The following is a 19398-nucleotide window of genomic DNA, read 5'->3' as shown; positions in this document are numbered from 1 at the left end:
CAGTGAGAGCAAAGAAGAATGCATATTTCTAATGAAAGTATGCATCCGATGAAAAAAGGTTTTAAAAAAGGAGAACTGTCCATAAATATGTGCATGAATTTTTCTACAAAACTTCATAAGGAGTTTTGAAAATAATTCCCAACTAAAGTAGCAAGAGGAACAATGTAATTTATTAATGAAAATGGACAATACATGATTTTTCTCATCTTTAATATGGAATATTCTTCTGAAGAAGAAGATCTGGAATTCCTCAGACTCAGCCAGAAGAAATTCCAAGCCCTCAGAAAGTACATCATCTGATCTATCTCTCTGAGAGATGTGCTACTGGGTCCTTGGTACCATGACCCCTAATCATGTTTTGAGATGAGTATGGAATAATTACCCAGGTGTTAGAAGTTGTATGTTCAGTCAGTAACCAGCCAAAGCAGTGGACCAAAATATAAGTAAAGTAAAGATAATGTTTACATCTTTTTCAAAGGGCAAAATTTGTGTGTTATGCTTGGCTTATTGTGTTATTTAATCAAATCTTTTTATACTTCCTTCAAACTACTATGGGGATGCCTCCATGTTATTAAAAAAGAACTACAAATTAAAAATGGAATCTTCTGCATTCCATTTCCATTTTCATTCTGGAACCATCTTCTTTTAGTGTCATCCTCTTTCCAATTCTACAGCCACCACATATGGATTTTCTTTAAAAAAAAATACTTTGGTAAAGTTCAGTTCTGCTTGTTGAAAAGCTGTTTTGGGAATCCCAGAGACCAACTAAACTAAATCTATTTCAGAGGTACTGGCTTCTTTTGAATTTGATTAGATCTTCTCTTTTCTGATTACCACTTTGTTATTGCTATTAAACTATAAAGGACAGACATTTGTCCTTGTTATATCTTACTACCTTTCAGAACACTTGCCCACTTCTCTGGGTAACACTTCTCTGTAAGCCTTTCTCACACTAATATTTTCAACAGAGGCCTCTTTTTGAATGTCAGCACTATCTAAGATACAACAGAAAGCTACCTGCGAGACCACCTACTGCCATCGGTAGCCTCCCATTGTGCAGTGCGATCCCACAGAGTTGGCCTCCTCAGGGTGCCATTGGCCAGACAGTGTCGGCTAGCGACCCCCAGGGGGAGAGCCTTCTCTGTGGGAGTGCCTTCCCTCTGGAATGAGCTGCCCCAGGAGCTTCGTATAATCCCCGACCTCCAATCCTCCCGACGCGCCCTAAAAAGTTAGCTTTTCCAGCAAGCCAGCCTGGCCTGAACAAAACAAAATAAATTATTGGTCATTGTTAATTTTAATTTGATTTTTAAAAATAAAAAAAAAATTAAAAAATTCAACTTTCCATTTAGCGTTAAAAGACAAGGCCTGGCCCACAATCACCCAATTGGCTTCTGTGTCTAAGGAATAACTAAAATTTGGGCTTTCCCACTCCACATTCAGCACCTTAACACCATGCATGATCATTATCCAGCACTTCTTCCTTCTCTACTGGTGCCCTACAAGGTTCTTTTCTTCTGCTGCTGGTATGTTCCTTTTCACAATATATGGCACTTTTTCTATCAATTAGTTTAAGACAAAAACTTATTTGCTGCTATTTCTCAGGACAGATTATAAAAGATTATAATGATAAATATAGTGAACATTTTTTAAAATAAACTTAAACATATTTTATCTCACTCTTTCTTGAGGGCTTTCTTTTTGAGACATAGAATGCAGCACATTGAGTTCTGTGGCTAATGCACTGTATTTTTGAAATAGAAAGAACTTTGATATGAAAATTAAGGAACTGTTGTATATGGCAGTTCTATATGCTTGGTGAAGACTACAAATTACAAACCACTAACTAGTTAAGCAACTGTTGAAAATAATGACATGGAACCAGAACTTTTCTTCAGATTTTATCAAAGAAATATCCATCTTATTATTTTGCTGTGCTGCAGAAGTACCAAAATAAAACAAATAATCACTGTAACTACAGTATGGAGCTATTATCATGAGATATATGATAAAAAGTAGTTAAGCATTCTTGTGTTGCAGCCATGTAGACTTATGCTGTAACCAACCTGCCAGTCTATCAGGCCTACATTTATATTCCTTTTAGAATTTTGGCCTGCCACACTTTCTCTTATTTCATTATGCTGTTTCTTTAAGTATAGTCAATGGGAGGGGGAATAGAAGGAGTAGGATTGTAGAATGTATTGTTTTTCATTCTCTACTAGAAGTCAAAGTCATCCTTTGTCTCCGCACTTTCACACCTGACCAGAAGCAGTTGGGCATAGACGCCAGCGTGGAAGAAGAAGATTGGACCATGTGATGGACTGTGGGTGTGGGGACAAGATCATGAACTTTTCAATGGGTGGGATTCTGATGTAACTTCCAGAGTTGTAATCTCACAGTACGATGCCAACATGTCTGTCTTATTAAATTGAAACTTTAAGCATAGTTTTGCCTTCGATTCTGATTTAATTGTGCATGGTATTTGGAACATTAACACAGTCTTTAAGGTGATCTTCTGAACCTGTTGTTCTTCAGAATATAAACAGGATGAGTGGTTCAATAAAAATCCAATTGGTTTTAATGTTCATATTAAGTAATGACTCGTTCAAGTTAGGTTCGATACCCTACAACTTCAGGAAAACATCCACACAGTATTTCTGACAACTGTATGCCAAAAATTTCTTCTTTATGTTGTTTCAGGGTATTATTCAACTTCCCACTGTTGTTTATGTAGTTCCTGGCAATGTCCCATTGAAAAACTAAACCAAGTCTACTTAGTTTCCAGGCCAGGCAAAATATTTCCACTGAGCAATATACATACTGATAAATTTTGATTGCTTACACATTAAAAAAAAAACAGTGAAAAATTTAGACTTATTTTTTCTTGTTAGACTTTCACTGTAGTAAAAGAATAATTTTGGAGAGTATGGAGATGCATATTTCATAGATGAATGACATTCACTTTGTAGATTCAAGAACAGAAATAAATGAGTTATAGCAACAGCACACTTTCCCTAAAGCTAATGTCTGTGCTGCACTAACTTGGCTTTATTTTATATTTTAAAAATGATAATTATCTGATGCTGGTGGAAAAGTATGGCAATTCAGTTCAATATATTGAAAGGACATCAGAGTGATAAGGTGCAATTTAAATCAATGCAGTTAAGTTAAATTGTCTTCAGGCCAGTCCTTAAACAGGGATCCTTAGAAGTCAATTTTAAAAAAAAGTTTGCATTACTTTTTTTAAAAAAAGTACAGACATAGATAAGAAAAACAGATAAGAAAATAATTAAGATATTTTTATATGGAATCTACCCAGTTGAGCAAATGATCATTACCATTTTGAGTAAGACAGAGGAGAAAATTGCTCAGTTCAGAATTTAAATTGCAGGAATAACAACTTTTATTTAACACTTCCTTTCTGTTTTTAACACTGCATAAAAATAAAGTACTGCTTAGTTTAAGAAGTGATTGGTGGTTGCAGTAGAAATCTGGCAAGAAAAATGTTTTTTTCTTTTTCTTTTCTATTTCCCCCGTGCGCCCTTCATCTCACAATATTTATGTCCAATAGAATCATGTAAAATATTATTTATTTATATTAGAATAAAATGAATTTCCAAGTCATGTCATATTACGTAGTCCTGCCCCAAGGACAAATAAAAATAAAATAGCTAATAAATACAGTCTAAAAATTCTGTGTAAAATGTTGCAATTTTTATGTTTCAATCAAAAATGAGATGTATTTGAGCATGACATGGCCTCTTTTTTTGGTTTGGGCACTCCATTTTAAACTTGAAACATTTCCATGATGATCTCACCAGACCATTTCAAACATATGACAGCTATTTCAAGCTTGAAACAAATCTTTTGAACTCTAACTGAAATACTGAGTCTCTTAAATGTGGTAGGAAAAGGGGAAAAAATCAAACTGAATTCGATTAAATAAAAGTGCTGGAGTTAAACTTTTAAAAAGTCTTAATTTTTCTGCATTTAAGGAGTTATTTTAGATTTAGATTTATTTTATTATTTAAATTTGAAATTAAAATCTAAAATAAATATGAATGAGAAGTCTGAAAGAATCACTACTGCTTTTGGAAGGATTTTCTTTGCTGAATTAATATTTAATTGCATTAAAAAAAAAATTATATACCCTTCCAACTGAAACTTTTTCTCCAAATCTAGCAAAACATATTCTGTCTAAATATACAAATGTTGGAAAAATCACAAGAAAGTTAAATAATTAGTCAACTGAGATTATAGCACAGAAATTAAAATGACTATCTTTATAGTTGAAGGTAAAATCCCACAGTTAATGAGATATTTTAACTTATTCATTAATCAGTAATTGCTACATAACTATGACATTCAAATGCTGATTATTATTATTTTATGCACTGTGACTTTCTGTAGTTTTCAACTCTAGTTGAACCTCTGAAAACTAATTGCATGAGGAATAGCTTACCAAAATAGTGGTTACAGTTAAGGAACGATTAGAAAGGGAATCAGTTATGTTTGCTGGTTTTCCTTTTTGATTCTCAGTCATATTAAGTCCACTTGTAGGATCCCAGGTTCCAATCTAGAAAACAGGATAAGAACTTACATATTATGCATGGGTTATGTTTCATCCACTAGAAAAGAGAAATAAGAAGACAACATTAAAACTGTAAACTCTTTTTCCTATTCTCTTATGGTGCAATTTCAGCTACCATTTTAGCAAAAAATATAGTAACAACAGCTATATATATATTGTGGCTACCACTCCATTGTGGATTTGTGGCTACCACTCCAATTCATTCAGCAGTAGCCAGTTAAAGATAGTACAAATTTTTGAAGTAGAATGTATTCCAGACAGGGGTGCCATTGTTTTAGAACTCAATATATTGCTTCAGAAGCAATTTGGCCAAATTAGATTTTCACTTGGATTCTGACACCAAATTGCCAGAATGAAATGAATTCATTCTGAAACTTGGAAATCCAATTTCTGCTGGTAAGTTTAATAGAATAAAGCCAGTTGACTGAATTATAGCAGCAGTATTTTTAAAATGTTTCTTTTAAAAAATAGTCTTCCAGTTTCTGTTGGAATGGTTAGTTTCAGGGTCTCTTTTGAAACCTATTTTGAACAAAAGGTACTTTGGAGAAGAAGATGAAGATGGGGGCTATGATCCAGCTCTGACTGTCCAAAAATAATATATAGCAAATCTCACAGGAGACACAGTCTCCTCGGCATATTTCTTTCACTATTGGCTTGGCAAGTGAGGGTTTTTGTGTAGGGGTGGGGGAAGATGCAAAAATAGCTTCCAGAAGGAGATACTCGCCTGGTTTACATATAGTTGTGGCTTGTGTAACAATGTTTAATTAATTAAATCTCAAAAATCTTTGTTGTGTCTATATGTGTTTAGACTAAGGTGACCAGATTTTCAGATTGGTAAAGAGGGACACCATTGACGGGGGGAGGGGGGCTTGATTAAAAATTTTATATTTTATCCAAAGGTCACACAAGGCGATTATATGACCCCAGGACACTGAAACCATCATAAATACGAATCTGTTGCCAAACATCAAAATTTTGATCACGTGATCATGAGGATGCTGCAATGGTCGCTAAGTGTGAAAAATGATCGCTAAGTGTGTAAAATGGTCATCAGTTTTTCAATGCCACTGTAACTTTGGTCACTAAATGAACTGTTTGAAAGCTAAAGCTAGCTTGCATTATAATGCCTTATGCTAGCTTACATTTTCAAGAAAGAGAAGCTAAACTCCTTATTGGAATTGAAATAGAAATGAGTAGAGTAGAGTAGAGTAGAGTAGAGTAGAGTAGAGTAGAGTAGTAGAATAGAATAGAATAGAATAGAATAGAATAGAATAGAATAGAATAGTTTATTAGCCAAGTGTGATTGGACACACAAGGAATTTTTCTTTGGTGAATATGCTCTTAATGTACATAAAGAAAAATAAAATAGAATACATTCATCAAGAAACAGAAGCTACAATACTTGGTGCTAGTCTCTCTCTCTCTCTCTCTCTCACACACACACACACACACACATACTCCTCCTCCTCTGGATTCACTGGGCCGTTTATAAATTCCCCCTCCTGTGCACACCTTCAGCCTCTCTCTCTCTCTCTCTCTCTCTCTCTCTCTCTCTCTCTCTCACACACACACACACACACACACACACACACACACACACACCCCTCCTCTGGATTCACTGGGCTGTTTATAAATTCCCCCTCCTGTGCACACCTTCAGCCTCTCCCTCTCTCTCTCTCTCTCTCTCTCTCTCTCTCACACACACACACACACACACACACACACACACACAAACACACACAAACACACACTCCTCCTCTGGATTCACTGGGCCATTTATAAATTCCCCCTCCTGTGCACACCTTCAGCCTCTCTCTCACACACACACAAACACACACAAACTCCTCCTCTGGACTCACTGGGCTGTTTATAAATTCCCCCTCCTGTGCACACCTTCAGCCTTTCTCTCTCTCTCTCTCTCACTCACTCACACACACACATACACACACACACACACACACACACTCCTCTGGATTCACTGGGCCGTTTATAAATTCCCCCTCCTATGCAAACACTCCTTCACCTTCAGCCTCTTTCTCCCCTCTTTCTGGATTCGCTCTGAAGTTTTTAAAATTACCTCTTCTGTATAGAGACCGGGTTATCAGCCACATGAGACATATGCTGTGTTTCTATGGCACAGTAATCCCCTCCCCAAACAACACGCAATGCCAATTTAAAAGCCCCGAGGCAAAGCAGCAGTCCGGGGGGGGGGGGAGGGAGAGGGCTGAGCTTGGACAGCGTCAGAGGCAGCTGCTAGCTCCGAGAGAGAGAGAAAGAGAGAGGGAGGAGGAAGTGGCTGCTTAAAGCAACAGAAGAAGAAAAAATCCGTGAGGGAAGCCCACGGTCTCCACATGGAGTAAAGTCTTCTCCTCCCTCAGCCATTGGCAACAGCTCCCAAGGATAAGTGGGTGGGAATGCGCTCAGCTCGAAGAATATATGCTCCCAGTTGCTAGGAGATCCTCAAGGCGGCTGAAGGCTTTTTCGTAACTTAAAAAAAATCAGGACTTTTTTTTAAAAAAGCGTGACGCGGGACAAATTGTTCAGAAGAGGGACTGTCCCGCTGAAATTGGGACATCTGGTCACCTTAGTTTAGACACAAACTAACCCATACATCACCAAATCAGTATATTCTAAAAACCTGGATTTATAACTGACTGTCTCCACACAGTATACCAGTTTAAACCAATAGAAAATCAAGATTAAAACTGCCAGTTCCTAGTGTATAAGTTAGTACATTTTCAATAGTAATAATACATAAGCTGCATTTGTGGAGCACTAATAGTTTAAAGTCTTACACCCAGTAATTTTTTTGTCTACAGACATCAGGGATCCTATATAAAATTAATTATACTTGCATTGTGAGTCAACAAAGTTATTCCTTCATAGTTAATTTAATTATATTTGTATGCTGTTTGACCTCCAAAAACTCTAGGTAGCTGCTAACTACTTCCATTCCATAGTATATGGCTTTATTTTTTAAAAACTTATTTAGGAAAGAATTATACTTGCTTGACAACCATATCTGTTACACTTTATTTCTTGTAGTTCTCTAAAATGTATATGGGCATATTATGCCTTTTGCTGTAATGGGATTACAATGCATTGATGCTAATTTTAATCAGAGTTATTTTTCTCCATAAAATATTAATTTTAGCACTACATATTTTTGAAGTTAGTTTGCTTAGCCTAAGTATTTTAATTTTAAAGCTGGCCCAAATGAAAAGTTTTTGTAGCCAGCTGAACAATGATTCATTAAACCTTAAATAATTCAACCAATCAAAAGTAAGTTATAATAAATTAAAGAAGTATGGTTCGAAATGATAGTATTCAGAAAGCTACAGCTAACAAATAGAGCCCAACAGGCCTTTAAATCAAGCTTTCTGCTCAACAAAAGGATATTAACTAAAGCATACCTGTAAGTTGACGATATTAATGTAGAAAATAAATGTTAATCTTACCCTATAGATGACATAATTTGAAGAAGCATAGATTCAGAGAGTTGGGAGGAAGCTGAGAAGTCATCTGGTTATCATACTGTATCATATCCCCCTTCAATTTTCTGTTTCCTCAGCTAAATATTCCCAACAATTCCTATTTCCTAATAACAACCCTTTTCTGAATCTGTTCAAATTGGTCTAAATCTTGTGAATTCATCTGGATACAAGATGTGTGTCAAAGACAGAAAAAAGGTTTTGGTGGGAAGATGCCTAGGTTTGCAAACTGTTGTCACAATTGTCTATACTAACATACATTTTGAGGATTGGAGTAGGCTTTTTGTTTTTTCATAAAGCAAGTTATTGGACAAAAATGACCAACCATATAATTAGCAAATTCCTACAAAAGAGAGGGAAACCTATAGTTTGTACATAAAGATAGTAAATAATGGAAGTTCCTCACCACTCTTGCTATTGCCTTTCGTATTTTTAGGATATGTTTTTTTAAAAAATAATAGAGTTACAAGAATGGCATACAAATCCTTTTGAGCGTTAATATATGCAGATGGTTATCATGAAGGAATGTAGACCTTTTCTTGGAAATGGGAAAGGAATGAGCAAACAGTTAAGAGGGATCCTGGAGAAAAGATTGTTCAGTCCCGAGAAAGAGGGAAAAGTGAGGGGAAAAAACCCTCAAAATGATTATTCCTTCATTATTTTTTTTAAAGATTCTACTTGTCTACCTTATAACAATAAATAGCATTAACAGAATCCCTGCTGTGCCCATTGATTAAACTGGCCTATCTCACAGGGCTGACAGTTATACGACTGCCCAGCTTCTGTCAGCCCTTTAAGGTAAAACCAACAGTACAAGCTCTCTACATATTTTAAGATTATATAAACAGATCTTGCAAGACTAAAAACACATCTCTCCTACTTTGCCTTTAAAATCTGGGAATGGTTCCTGCTGAGACATTTGCCACACCCCCATTTAGAATAGAATAACAGAGTTGGAAGGGATCTTGGAGGTCTTTTAGTCTGACCCCTGCTTAGCCAGGAAACCCTACACCACTTCAGACAAATTGTTATCTAATTTCTTCTTAAAAACTTCTAGTGTTGGAGCATTCTGGAGGCAAGTTGTTCCACTAATTAATTGTTGTAACTGTCAGGAAATTTATCCTCTGTTCTAAGTTCCTTCCCTCCTTGATTAGTTTCCACCCATTGCTTCTTGTTCTATCCTCAGGTACTTTGGATAATAGTTTGACTCCCTCTTCTTTGTGGCAACCCCTGAGATATTGTAACACTGCTATCATGTCACCCCTAGTCTTTATTTTCATTAAACTAGACATACCCAGTTCCACAACCATTCTTTATATATTTTAGCCTCCAGTCCTATAATAATCTTTGTTGCTCTTTTCTGCACTCTTTCTAGAGTCTCCACATCTTTTCTACATTGTGGTGACCAAAATTTGATGCAGTATTCCAAGTGTTGCCTTACCAAGGCACTATAAAGTGGTATTAACTCTTCGAGTGATCTTGATTTTATTTTGATTTCCTACTGCAGACTTAGTTGCCGCTTTTATGACCATTACTTAATCTTTGGTTCTTTTTTTCCACGGTCATTCCCATCTACATTACAGCTTTTATTACTTTAATATTAATGATGTACAAATTTTCTATGAATGTAATGACAGTCATAGTTTTCTATATACCATTTGAAAGAAAAGATCTAGCCACCATAGCTAAACATCACTTAAAAAAAAAACTTTTAAACAGGCAATGAAATTGTGAACATTATATCCAGTAATTTAAATAAAATCATAAATAGAAATGAGAAATATTGTTTTTAACTATTATCAGTTGTGACGAAGTAACATAAGTACCTTTTCAAGACCTTCCTCCTTAAGACTAATGACATCTAAGTCAAAATCTGTCCTTAAACCATTGGTTTTGTTGAAAGTTATCCTGCCAGTGAGACCTTCCCAGTGAGCCTAGGAAAAATAAGGGGAAAATTATATGTAAGCAGCAAAAAAGAGATAAAGAGAAATGAATAAATTAATGACTTAAAATGGAAATATTAATTATTCATTAAATTTAATTCATTCCCCTCATAGCCAATATAAAAAAATCATATCCACTTTTTGGATTTCTGGCATTCTTCTGATAATTAAACCAACTTTTCTTTAATCTCTGTATACAATGCTTTCCATTCCTTTTCTATATACCACTTGCTGACTAGGATGATCTTTGAAACATTTTCATTATTTTCTTATTTAGGATACGCACATTTTTGTTGTCTGTTGCTGTCTTTCAGTATATCTCTAGTTATGAGTTTTATAATAACACATTTTATCACTTTCTGTAACACAGTCCTTATTGCATTCAAAGCTATTCTCACAAAATATAGAATTAATCTCTAATATTCATTTTCAGCTATGGAAAATTAAAAATATGAGTTTTGCCCTAGGTGGAATCCAGCACTGTCCTGGTAGCTTATTGCTAGTTCAGGTGGATATTATTTTATTCCCTTAAAAGTGTTCATAAGAAAAAAGTAATTGCCGCTTGCCATTTCACTCCAGAAATAACTTTTTCTAACAAAAGCATCCAATTGGATTCTAGCTGCCATTGTTCCAAGAAAAAGGGAAGGGTGCAACATGCAGAAATTATCCCGCAGTCATTCCATGGGAAATCACCAAAATTAAGTAAAAACTGCATCTTAGAAATGGATTGGAAGTGGAAGAAAGGGAGTTATTACTTGTATTTTACATATACATATACATAGACATAGACATAGACATAGACATATATATATAGCCAACTTCTTCTAAAGTTCCAAATTTGAGGTAATACAACTATGCCCTTCCAAAATGTAGTTCCCATAAAATGGGTTATATAAAATGTTAGATAACTGCACAGTTGTTATAATTGCATTTTCATTTTAAAATTCAATACTTATTTTAGAAACATAGTCAGCTGCCAAAATAGGTTGGAGGGGGGAGGATTCAACGTTATAAATACCTGACCACACATATAAGAAAATGAATTTACATGCCAACACTAGTGGTCTGCCTGCTTATTAACAGTCCTTGGTTTGATATTGAAGACAACTAGGCATTCCCATTTAAACTTTAGACTTCAACATTTCTCTCCTATTTGCCAAGATTGTCTTATAAAATACCGGTAGTCCTCACTTAGTGATCACAATTGGGACTGACACTCTAGCATTAAGTTCAGTGGTTCCAAAGTGGAAAATCACATTACCACATAGGCTTAGGAGCTTACCGTATTTTTGGAGTATAAGATGCACCTTTTTCCCTCAAAAAAGAGGCTGAAAATCAGGGTGCATCTTATACACTGAATACAGCACTTTTGCCTACAGAAACTCCGCCCCTTCACCAAAATGTCTGTGCATAGCTTGTAGGAGGCTTTCAGAGAGCTCCTGGGGGCTGGGGAGGACAGAAATGAGCAAAAATTGGCCCAGCTCCCAAGAGCACTCTATAAGCTTCCTAATGCCCTTTTTTTTTTGACAAAAAATGGACCTGTTTTTATGAAAAAGTGACAATTTTTTGCTCGGTTTTGCCACACACACACACACAGGAACACTCTACAAGCCTCCTAAGGGCTATTCATGCCCCTTTTTAAAAAAGAAAATGGACCTGTTTTTGCAAAAAAAAGGGCCATTTTTAGGAGGTTTGCAGAGTGCAAAAACTTTTTTTTTCTAATTTGCCTCTTCAAAACCTTGGTGCGTCTTATACTCTAGTATGTCTTATACTCCGAAAAATATGGTACTTCCCTTTCAGTGATTGTGGATCACCATGGTTGTTAAGCAAAATATCCTGTGACCGTGTCTTGTTGTGAGCTGATTGTACAGCATTCAAATGGCAGTCATATGACCACAGGACAGTGTGATAGTTATAAATGTGCACTGGTTGAAAAAGGACAGAAATGATGTTGGCATGACTGTGGGATGCTGCAATGGTTATAAATACAAGGATTGGTTGCAAAACTATATGCAGTGTGCATGTGTGTGTGTGTGTGTATGTGTGTGTATGTGTGTGTGTACGTACATACACACACTTATACACACACATACACACACACACCATTGTAACTTCAAGCAGTCAGTAAAAGAGGAAGCTGATAAGTGAAGACTATGTGTATAACACTGACTTCAGGGTTCATCTGAAGCCATAGTTTGCAGACCAGAAAACAAACTAAATTCACACTGCTGAAAACAGCATTATGACTATTCCATGTTAAAAGATTATCAGCACTTATTCTACTGCTTGAAAATAAGGTAAAGGTTCCCTCCGTCCCCTGCACATGCATGCTAGTTGTTTCCAGCTCTAGGGGGTGGTGCTCATCTCCATTTCTAAACCGAAGTGCCAGTATTATCTGAAGACGTCTCCGTGGTCATGTGGCTGGTGTGACCAAACATCAAAAGTGCATGGAGCGCTGATACCTTCCCACCAAAGTGGTCCCTATTTTTCTACTTGCACTTTTTAATGTGCTTTAAACTGCTAGGTTGGCAGAAGCTGAGACAAGTAATGGGAGCTCACTCCGTTGTGTGGCGCTAGGGGTTCGAACCGCTGAACTGCAAACCTTCTGATAGACAAGCTCAGTATATTAGCCACTGAGCTATTGCATCCCTTGAAAGTATTCACGTTCTATTTCTATATCTTATAAATGAAGCTTATATTAACTAAAATTTAAAGCTCATAAAATGTAGGGCATTTTAGTAAAATGTAGGCATTTTGGAAACTGGGGAGTGTACATTGAAAACATTTAGCATGAAAACATTAGGAAAATAATATAGAAAGGCATCAAATTGCTGTATACAGCTGTTATATTTTGGACACATTCTGTTCATCATTCTTTCCAGGGATGACACTTCTCAGCAAAACATTTCCTCCTATTTGCTACTCAGGTTATTGGGCACTTTGTTGCTTGGGCTTCTTGGGTACAAAATTCACCAAGAAAAAAATGGAATTGAAAATGGAGTGCATATCACAAAGCCAAAGGCATTTGCACATACTGAATTTCTAACTAACAATGGCGCATATCTTGCTCCTGACTTACCTCTTTAATTAGATTCATAAAGCGGGTCCCAAACCTCCATGGTTTATGGCGATTACACTGTAATGAACTGACAGTCATCTGTGGAAACTGCTGGACAGCAACCGACACCACATGAACAGCATCATACATTAAAGCTGCATCTGTCTGAAATGAGAACACAATCAATGCTGTGAAAATGACCCAGAGAAATTGCATCACAGCTAGACAAGGAAAAGCAAGGCATACACTTTCCACCTTACCTTATGACAGAAGAAAGTGATAATATAGTTTTCTTATTAAGTGAATACATGATGATTAAATTATGCACTACACGAAGTATATGTTACTACAAATTTCATCTTCCTTTCTTTTACAGTAAGAAAAAAAAATGAGACAAAGAATCTGATTTGAATTGTATGAGGGAATAGAAACATTTAAGGCCTTACTCATTCCTCTCAAATTAGGTTCAGGAATGGATTAAATCTGTCAGGTTCCTCTGCTCCCCAAATCGTTTTCTAAACAACTGCTTCTAAATTTTGTTTAAATTCTTATTTGAGAACAACAAATTGAATGAAATTCTTCTTCAGTAGATAGAACTCTTGCTGGGATGATATAATCCTTCATTTTAAAGATTTTATGCTATACTTTATATTCAACAGCATTCCCAGAAAATATATACCCTGTTTCCTTGAAAATAAGACCTCCCAAGATAATAAGCCCAATCGGGCTTTTGAACACATGCACTACAATAAGCCATCCCCTGAAAATAAGCCCTTCCTGAAAATATTGCAACACAGCAGCAGCCATGAAGTGACCACACTTGCTGCCTCCTGCACCTCAATAATGATAAGACCTCCACAAAAATAAGGCCAAGTGCTTATTTTGGGGATCAAAAGAAAATAAGACCCTGTCTTATTTTGGGGAAAACATGGTGTGTGTGTGTGTGTGTGTGTGTGTGTGTGTGTAATCCACAGATATTGCATATTTGTTCCTTGTGCATGTGAGTATAACTCTGCATCTCTTCTCAGAAGAAGCAGTAGCTTCTGTTCATTGACAAAATTAGTGAGCTGTGAAATGAATTAATTAACAACAGGAAGCCTAGAGATTACTGAATTTGTCATCACACAACACAGCCACAGAGTTAACTTTTGTCCTCCATACAAATTAATCCCAACTCACTTTACAATAAAACAAAACATTAAAATTGTAAAACTACTCTTAACTGTTAGGGACCATAAGATGGTACTAAAAGAGATAACATGCATTTAGATGTAAATGGGTCTCCCGTGGTGACATTTCCAAACTAAAAGGGGGAATAATTCTTCTGTTTAAAATGGGTTGTAGAACAACATTATGCAGTGTTTAAAACACCTGGAGTTGCTACCCACATGGTAGATTTGTAAAAACATCAGAGCCCCCAAAATGATTCATCGACTTATATTTCAAAGTGCTTTTAAGACTAATGTGAAACCATTGTGAGAGCCAAGTATCTTTTGAATCATGACATTACAATGGTAATATGCTTTATGTAAGTGGAAATACTAGAAAAAGCATTTTATGTAATTTAAATCACATTCTATGCAATTTAAAGTTAGGAAACAAGCACAAAGTAACAATAACCACAAAAGATCCAAATATTTCTGAAAAATCTCTGCATTGATATTCAGCTTCTTCTACCATCCTACCTTAATGTACTATGCAGTAAGAAAATCCAGATTCCAACTGGATATATCGTCTTAACAAAATTCTGTATCAGTTTGATCTAAATTCTATGACAAGAATGTTCCATTCTTCAACCAAAAATGCCTCTATTATGCAGTATGTCTTGGGAATCAAGAGATAGATTGCTCATATTCTGTTTTTCACATTTTCACACATACCTATTTTAATGGGCTACATTTAATAGATAAGTAGGGAAAGAATACATGGTAGATGCTGCTCCTTCTAGGAGCAAGGAAGATTTTTTAAAAAAGAATGTGGTCATGTACAAGTCCTTGACTTACAACCACAAATGAACCCAAACTGAGATAAATGAGACAGCTACTAGGTGAATCTTGCTCCATTTTATCAGATTTCTTGCCACAGTTGTTAAGTGAATCACTGCAGTGGTAATTTAGTAACCCAGCTGTTAAGTGAGTCTGGTTTCCCCATCAACTTTGCTTGTCAAAAGATCGCAAAAGGTGATCATATGACCATTGCAGTGTCATAAATATGAGTCACTTGCCAAGCATCTGAATTTTGATCACCTGGCCATAGGGATGCTGCAAATAGTCATAAGTCACTTTTGTGCCTTATAATTTCAAATAGTCACTAAATGAACTGTTGTAAGTTGAGGACTACCTATATTGCATTGGTGGTTGAAGGGAGATCAAATCTTCTTCCCTTTCCTTCAGGTGTTCTTGCTCCAACTACGGATAATTGTTAAATTATATTCACTAATCTCCAACCCAAGTTTGTACAGCCAATAGCAAATAACCTTGGGGAGATGTTGTCTAAATTTTATTTAGAGAGATTGCTGGCTGGGTCTGCTGAGAAATGAAATGAAGTTGAAAAGATTTTATTTTTAAAGTAACAGAGAAGTGTTAAGAGAGAAGTGGACAAGGGGTGAAGAATACTTCATCAGAGTATCCTCCTGAGATAGATAGACAGACATGGTTGACAAAAAGGTTGTTTTCAATGGACAGAGATAATTTGATTCATACAAATAATTTGGTTAAATTTTGAGACTTTGAAATGGTTTCCAAAATCATCTAGCAGTATTGATGATTTTTTTTTTCTACCACATCTTTTCTACATTAATTATACAACCTTGATATTGCTTCATTGCACTTCCAGTGCTGTGGAGAAATGTCGGTCTAATAATATTTTTTTTAAAAAATTAAATTGTATTTTCAAGTTTCTGCGGAAAATTTTCCATAAAATAATACCCTATCAGCACCAGGGCAGCACAACAAAATCAGATTAGTGTTCTAGATTTTGAGAGTGCTGACTTCAACAAAGTCAAAGATTAGGAAGATTCTATGGATGGAAATCCTATAAGGAGAAAAAAGTGCAGGATGTTTGAGAAATTCTGGAAAAGAGAAAATGAAGGCCCAAATAAAAACAAAATAGAGAAAGAAAAACAGGACACTCTTGACAAGAGAATTCACTTCATATAGATTAAATAAATTATTCTATATTCCATGTTCCATATTATATATATTATATTCTACTTTCCTTTTGAATTTGGATTTTTGTTTTGTTTCTTAGTGTTTTTAGAAAACAAGCATTAAAAAGCTCAATAAAATTATATTTTAAAAATATAAATGAACTAAGCCCAAGTAGCAAAATTGAGCAATATAAATATTTTTAGCAATTCCTGTCAATGGGTAAAGTAAATATGCTTTCAATCAGATTAATAATTCAGAACATGGTATTGTGGTTGTTATGAATTTTACTCAACCAAAAAAAGTTGGCATGGAATTATATTTTATTGATTCACTATGTAACTATAGCTATCTCTAGATAGCTATAAAGGTTTGAGTAAGAGAAATGAATGATATGCATTCCACTAGATGCTGGATTTACATAATTACATAATAACAGAGTTGGAAGGAACTTTGGAAGTCTTCTAGTCTAACTTCCTGCTTAAGCGGGAGACCCTATATGATTCCAGACAAATGGCCATCCAATCTCTTATTTTATTCTTCATGTAAAAGAAATGTATTGCCTTAATTTACAAATGAAGGCATGACAGTTATCTATTCATTAGAACTATTTCATCTTGTACAATTAATAATTCTTTTATTTCCCCCACAACCATAATTCTGTGAAATGCATTGGTCTGAAAAAAAGTAACTTTATTGTCTATCTTCCTGTCTGTCTGTCTACCTGCCTGCCTACCTATCTAATTCATCATAATGATATGTTGAATGCAAAAGTCATGGGATAAATTATTCTTTCTAATGAAAAATGCCAAATTTCCAAAAGAAATAAGCATAATTTAGAACTGACTACATCAATAGTCCAATTGATGTACAAAACATACTATTTCATAGATCTCTGTCCTGTTATTGAAGCTCATCCTTCAGGGATAATGTTGGATAACACAAAATGTATGAATATTAGTTATGCATTCATTATGAAAATTAATCTCTTGAAAGACTATAAAGAAAGAACAACCCAATTTGTTTGCTGAAATTAGATAACACAGACTTGTTATGGTTTCAACATTATTTCAGCTTTCGGCTTATAGTACAGTACTGAGAAAGCCATTAGCTAGCTGTTAATTCCCTCTAGCAGATAAGAATTCATGTTGATTAATTGTTTCTGGATTCAACTGAGATATTACATAGATCTTCAAAGTGGTGCTTTGCTTTAATGGAGATTTTAAGTGCCTCCATAAAGTCCTTCAAGTGACTAAGTGCTGCCACTTTGCCTTAGTTGACAAAACTGCTTGTGTGCATGCACAAAAGCTATTGGTAAGGTGGATCAGACGATTGAGGCCCATGACTCAAGTAGTCATCAAGACAAAGGAAAGAGCCTCTGCAAGATGCTAGAAAAATGTCAAGAAGGAATAATATACTTCTGTAAGAAAAACACTTCCTTAAGTTGTATTAGCCCCCCCTCCCGCTTCCCCGAGTAGAGGAAACTAGGAAACAACTTCATAGGAGTTATTAAGATGGGATATAAATAACATAATTTTTATTATGCTCCCCTCCTTTCAGTGAATCAAGGAGGCATTTGCAAGGACCACTTCCAAATATTATTTTGTTTCTCAAGAATTAAATAATGTTTCACCTCCTTTTGCCTTGGTTATGATTCTTGGTTATTTTTGTCAAAATCACTCCTTTACTCTCTATAGCAGTGGTGGCTTTTAAGTCCTGTTCCAACCGGTACGGTTGGAATAGGGCCGCTGGCATCCTCATGGATGCGAGCAGCATGTGCACACATGCACGCAGCACACACATGTGTCTTAGCACCTCCGTGATGCTCCAGATGCTCCACGGAGCATTGTGCAGGTGCTCTATGCGCCATGCACCTGTGCGGAAGCGCAGAAACCTTTAAACACTGGTAAGGAGCTCAGGCGGGTGTGTGGACCCTCCAGAGCACCATACCAGAATGGTATCCGGTGCTCTGGACTGGCTCTAGTACACCCATACCAGGGCGTACCTCCTGCAACCCACCACTGCTCTACAGGTTGGTCACACTTTTAATACTGTATATTGAAATTACTTTACTTGTATAAATGGTTCACTTCAATGGAAACTAAGGCAATGAAACTTCCATAATTTCAATAAACAAATAAATAACATGAAACACATTGTTTAATATATTATTTGTAGCAGTAGTGGGTTTCAAAAATTTCTGCTACTTGTTCAATGGGTGTGGCTATATGGGGGTGTATGTGACCGAATGGGCATAGCCGAGTTGACATCACTCACACCCATGTCCACTCAATCACATGACTCCTTGCCACCAAGCCATGCCCACAGGAACCAGGTAGATTTTTTTTTAGGATTTCTTCCTATCTACCCCTGCCCTCCCTTCACCAGTCAGCCCCGTTTCCCCTCCTTTAACAGGCCGGGCCGCTTCCTCTCCCACCACTGCCTCTTTCGTTGCTTACCTTCCGTGGCATCTGGTCGAGAGTCCAGAAGGCAAACTGACTGGAGTTTTCAATGGCTCCCAGCCAGTCACCACTGCTGGGAAGCGGCTGGCTGGCAAAGAAGCCTCCCAGCTGCCGCTTCTTTGAGAGTTGCTTTGAGAGTTGCTATGCTCTCAAAGAGGAGGCTGCTGGCCACAGGCCACTGAAAAGTCCTCCAGTCAGCGAAAATGCTGCTGCCATTACCGCCATGTTCTTTGTGCATGGGCATCCCATTGCCTTGCAAGTCTGGAGGACTTTTCAGCGGCCATCGATACCAGTTCACCAAACTCGGCAAGATTTCCACCATCAGTTTGGGCGAACCGATGCAAACTGGCTGAATACACCTCTGATTTGTAGACATTTAAAAGTTTGAAAACAACCTAAATATTTTTACTAGTATAGTTTTTGTTTCATTGAACTACATGACAAGAACAATCATTTAACAACTGAACCTGAGGCTGACAGAAAGATTTGATGCCACATATTTCCTACCTCTGCTTAAATAAATCACTAAATTTATACATTTATATTTTCTAATGTAAATGTATAGTACTATATTGTGTAATATTTTTCTGGTTGTTTTCAGCTGGTTAATTTATAACAAAATGTTTGAAGTTAGTATTTGTTTAAAATTAATATTTTCTTAATTTATCAATTCTAATAAAATTAAGATAAATGCTGTCTTAAAATTATAC

General features: G+C 36.1%; 1 protein-coding gene across 2 annotated transcripts in view; it reads right to left on the bottom strand.

The window, feature by feature from the left end:
- The window catches only part of GRIK2 (glutamate ionotropic receptor kainate type subunit 2), a 515180-nt gene that overhangs the window by 196586 nt on the left and 299196 nt on the right, over positions 1-19398 (bottom strand). For both annotated transcript variants that reach the window (XM_032215939.1, XM_032215938.1), the window contains exons 7-9: positions 13102-13245; positions 9906-10013; positions 4460-4573 (exon numbers count right to left, since the gene is read on the bottom strand). In XM_032215939.1, coding sequence (XP_032071830.1) covers positions 4460-4573; positions 9906-10013; positions 13102-13245 — 366 coding nt within the window. The remainder of the gene's footprint in view (positions 1-4459; positions 4574-9905; positions 10014-13101; positions 13246-19398) is intronic.

The sequence above is a fragment of the Thamnophis elegans genome, chromosome 4 (genome assembly GCF_009769535.1).
Source record: "Thamnophis elegans isolate rThaEle1 chromosome 4, rThaEle1.pri, whole genome shotgun sequence".
Taxonomy (NCBI): Eukaryota; Metazoa; Chordata; class Lepidosauria; order Squamata; family Colubridae; genus Thamnophis; species Thamnophis elegans.
The sequence above is the reverse complement of the archived record's forward strand: the minus strand, read 5'-3'. Positions and strand labels throughout refer to the sequence as shown.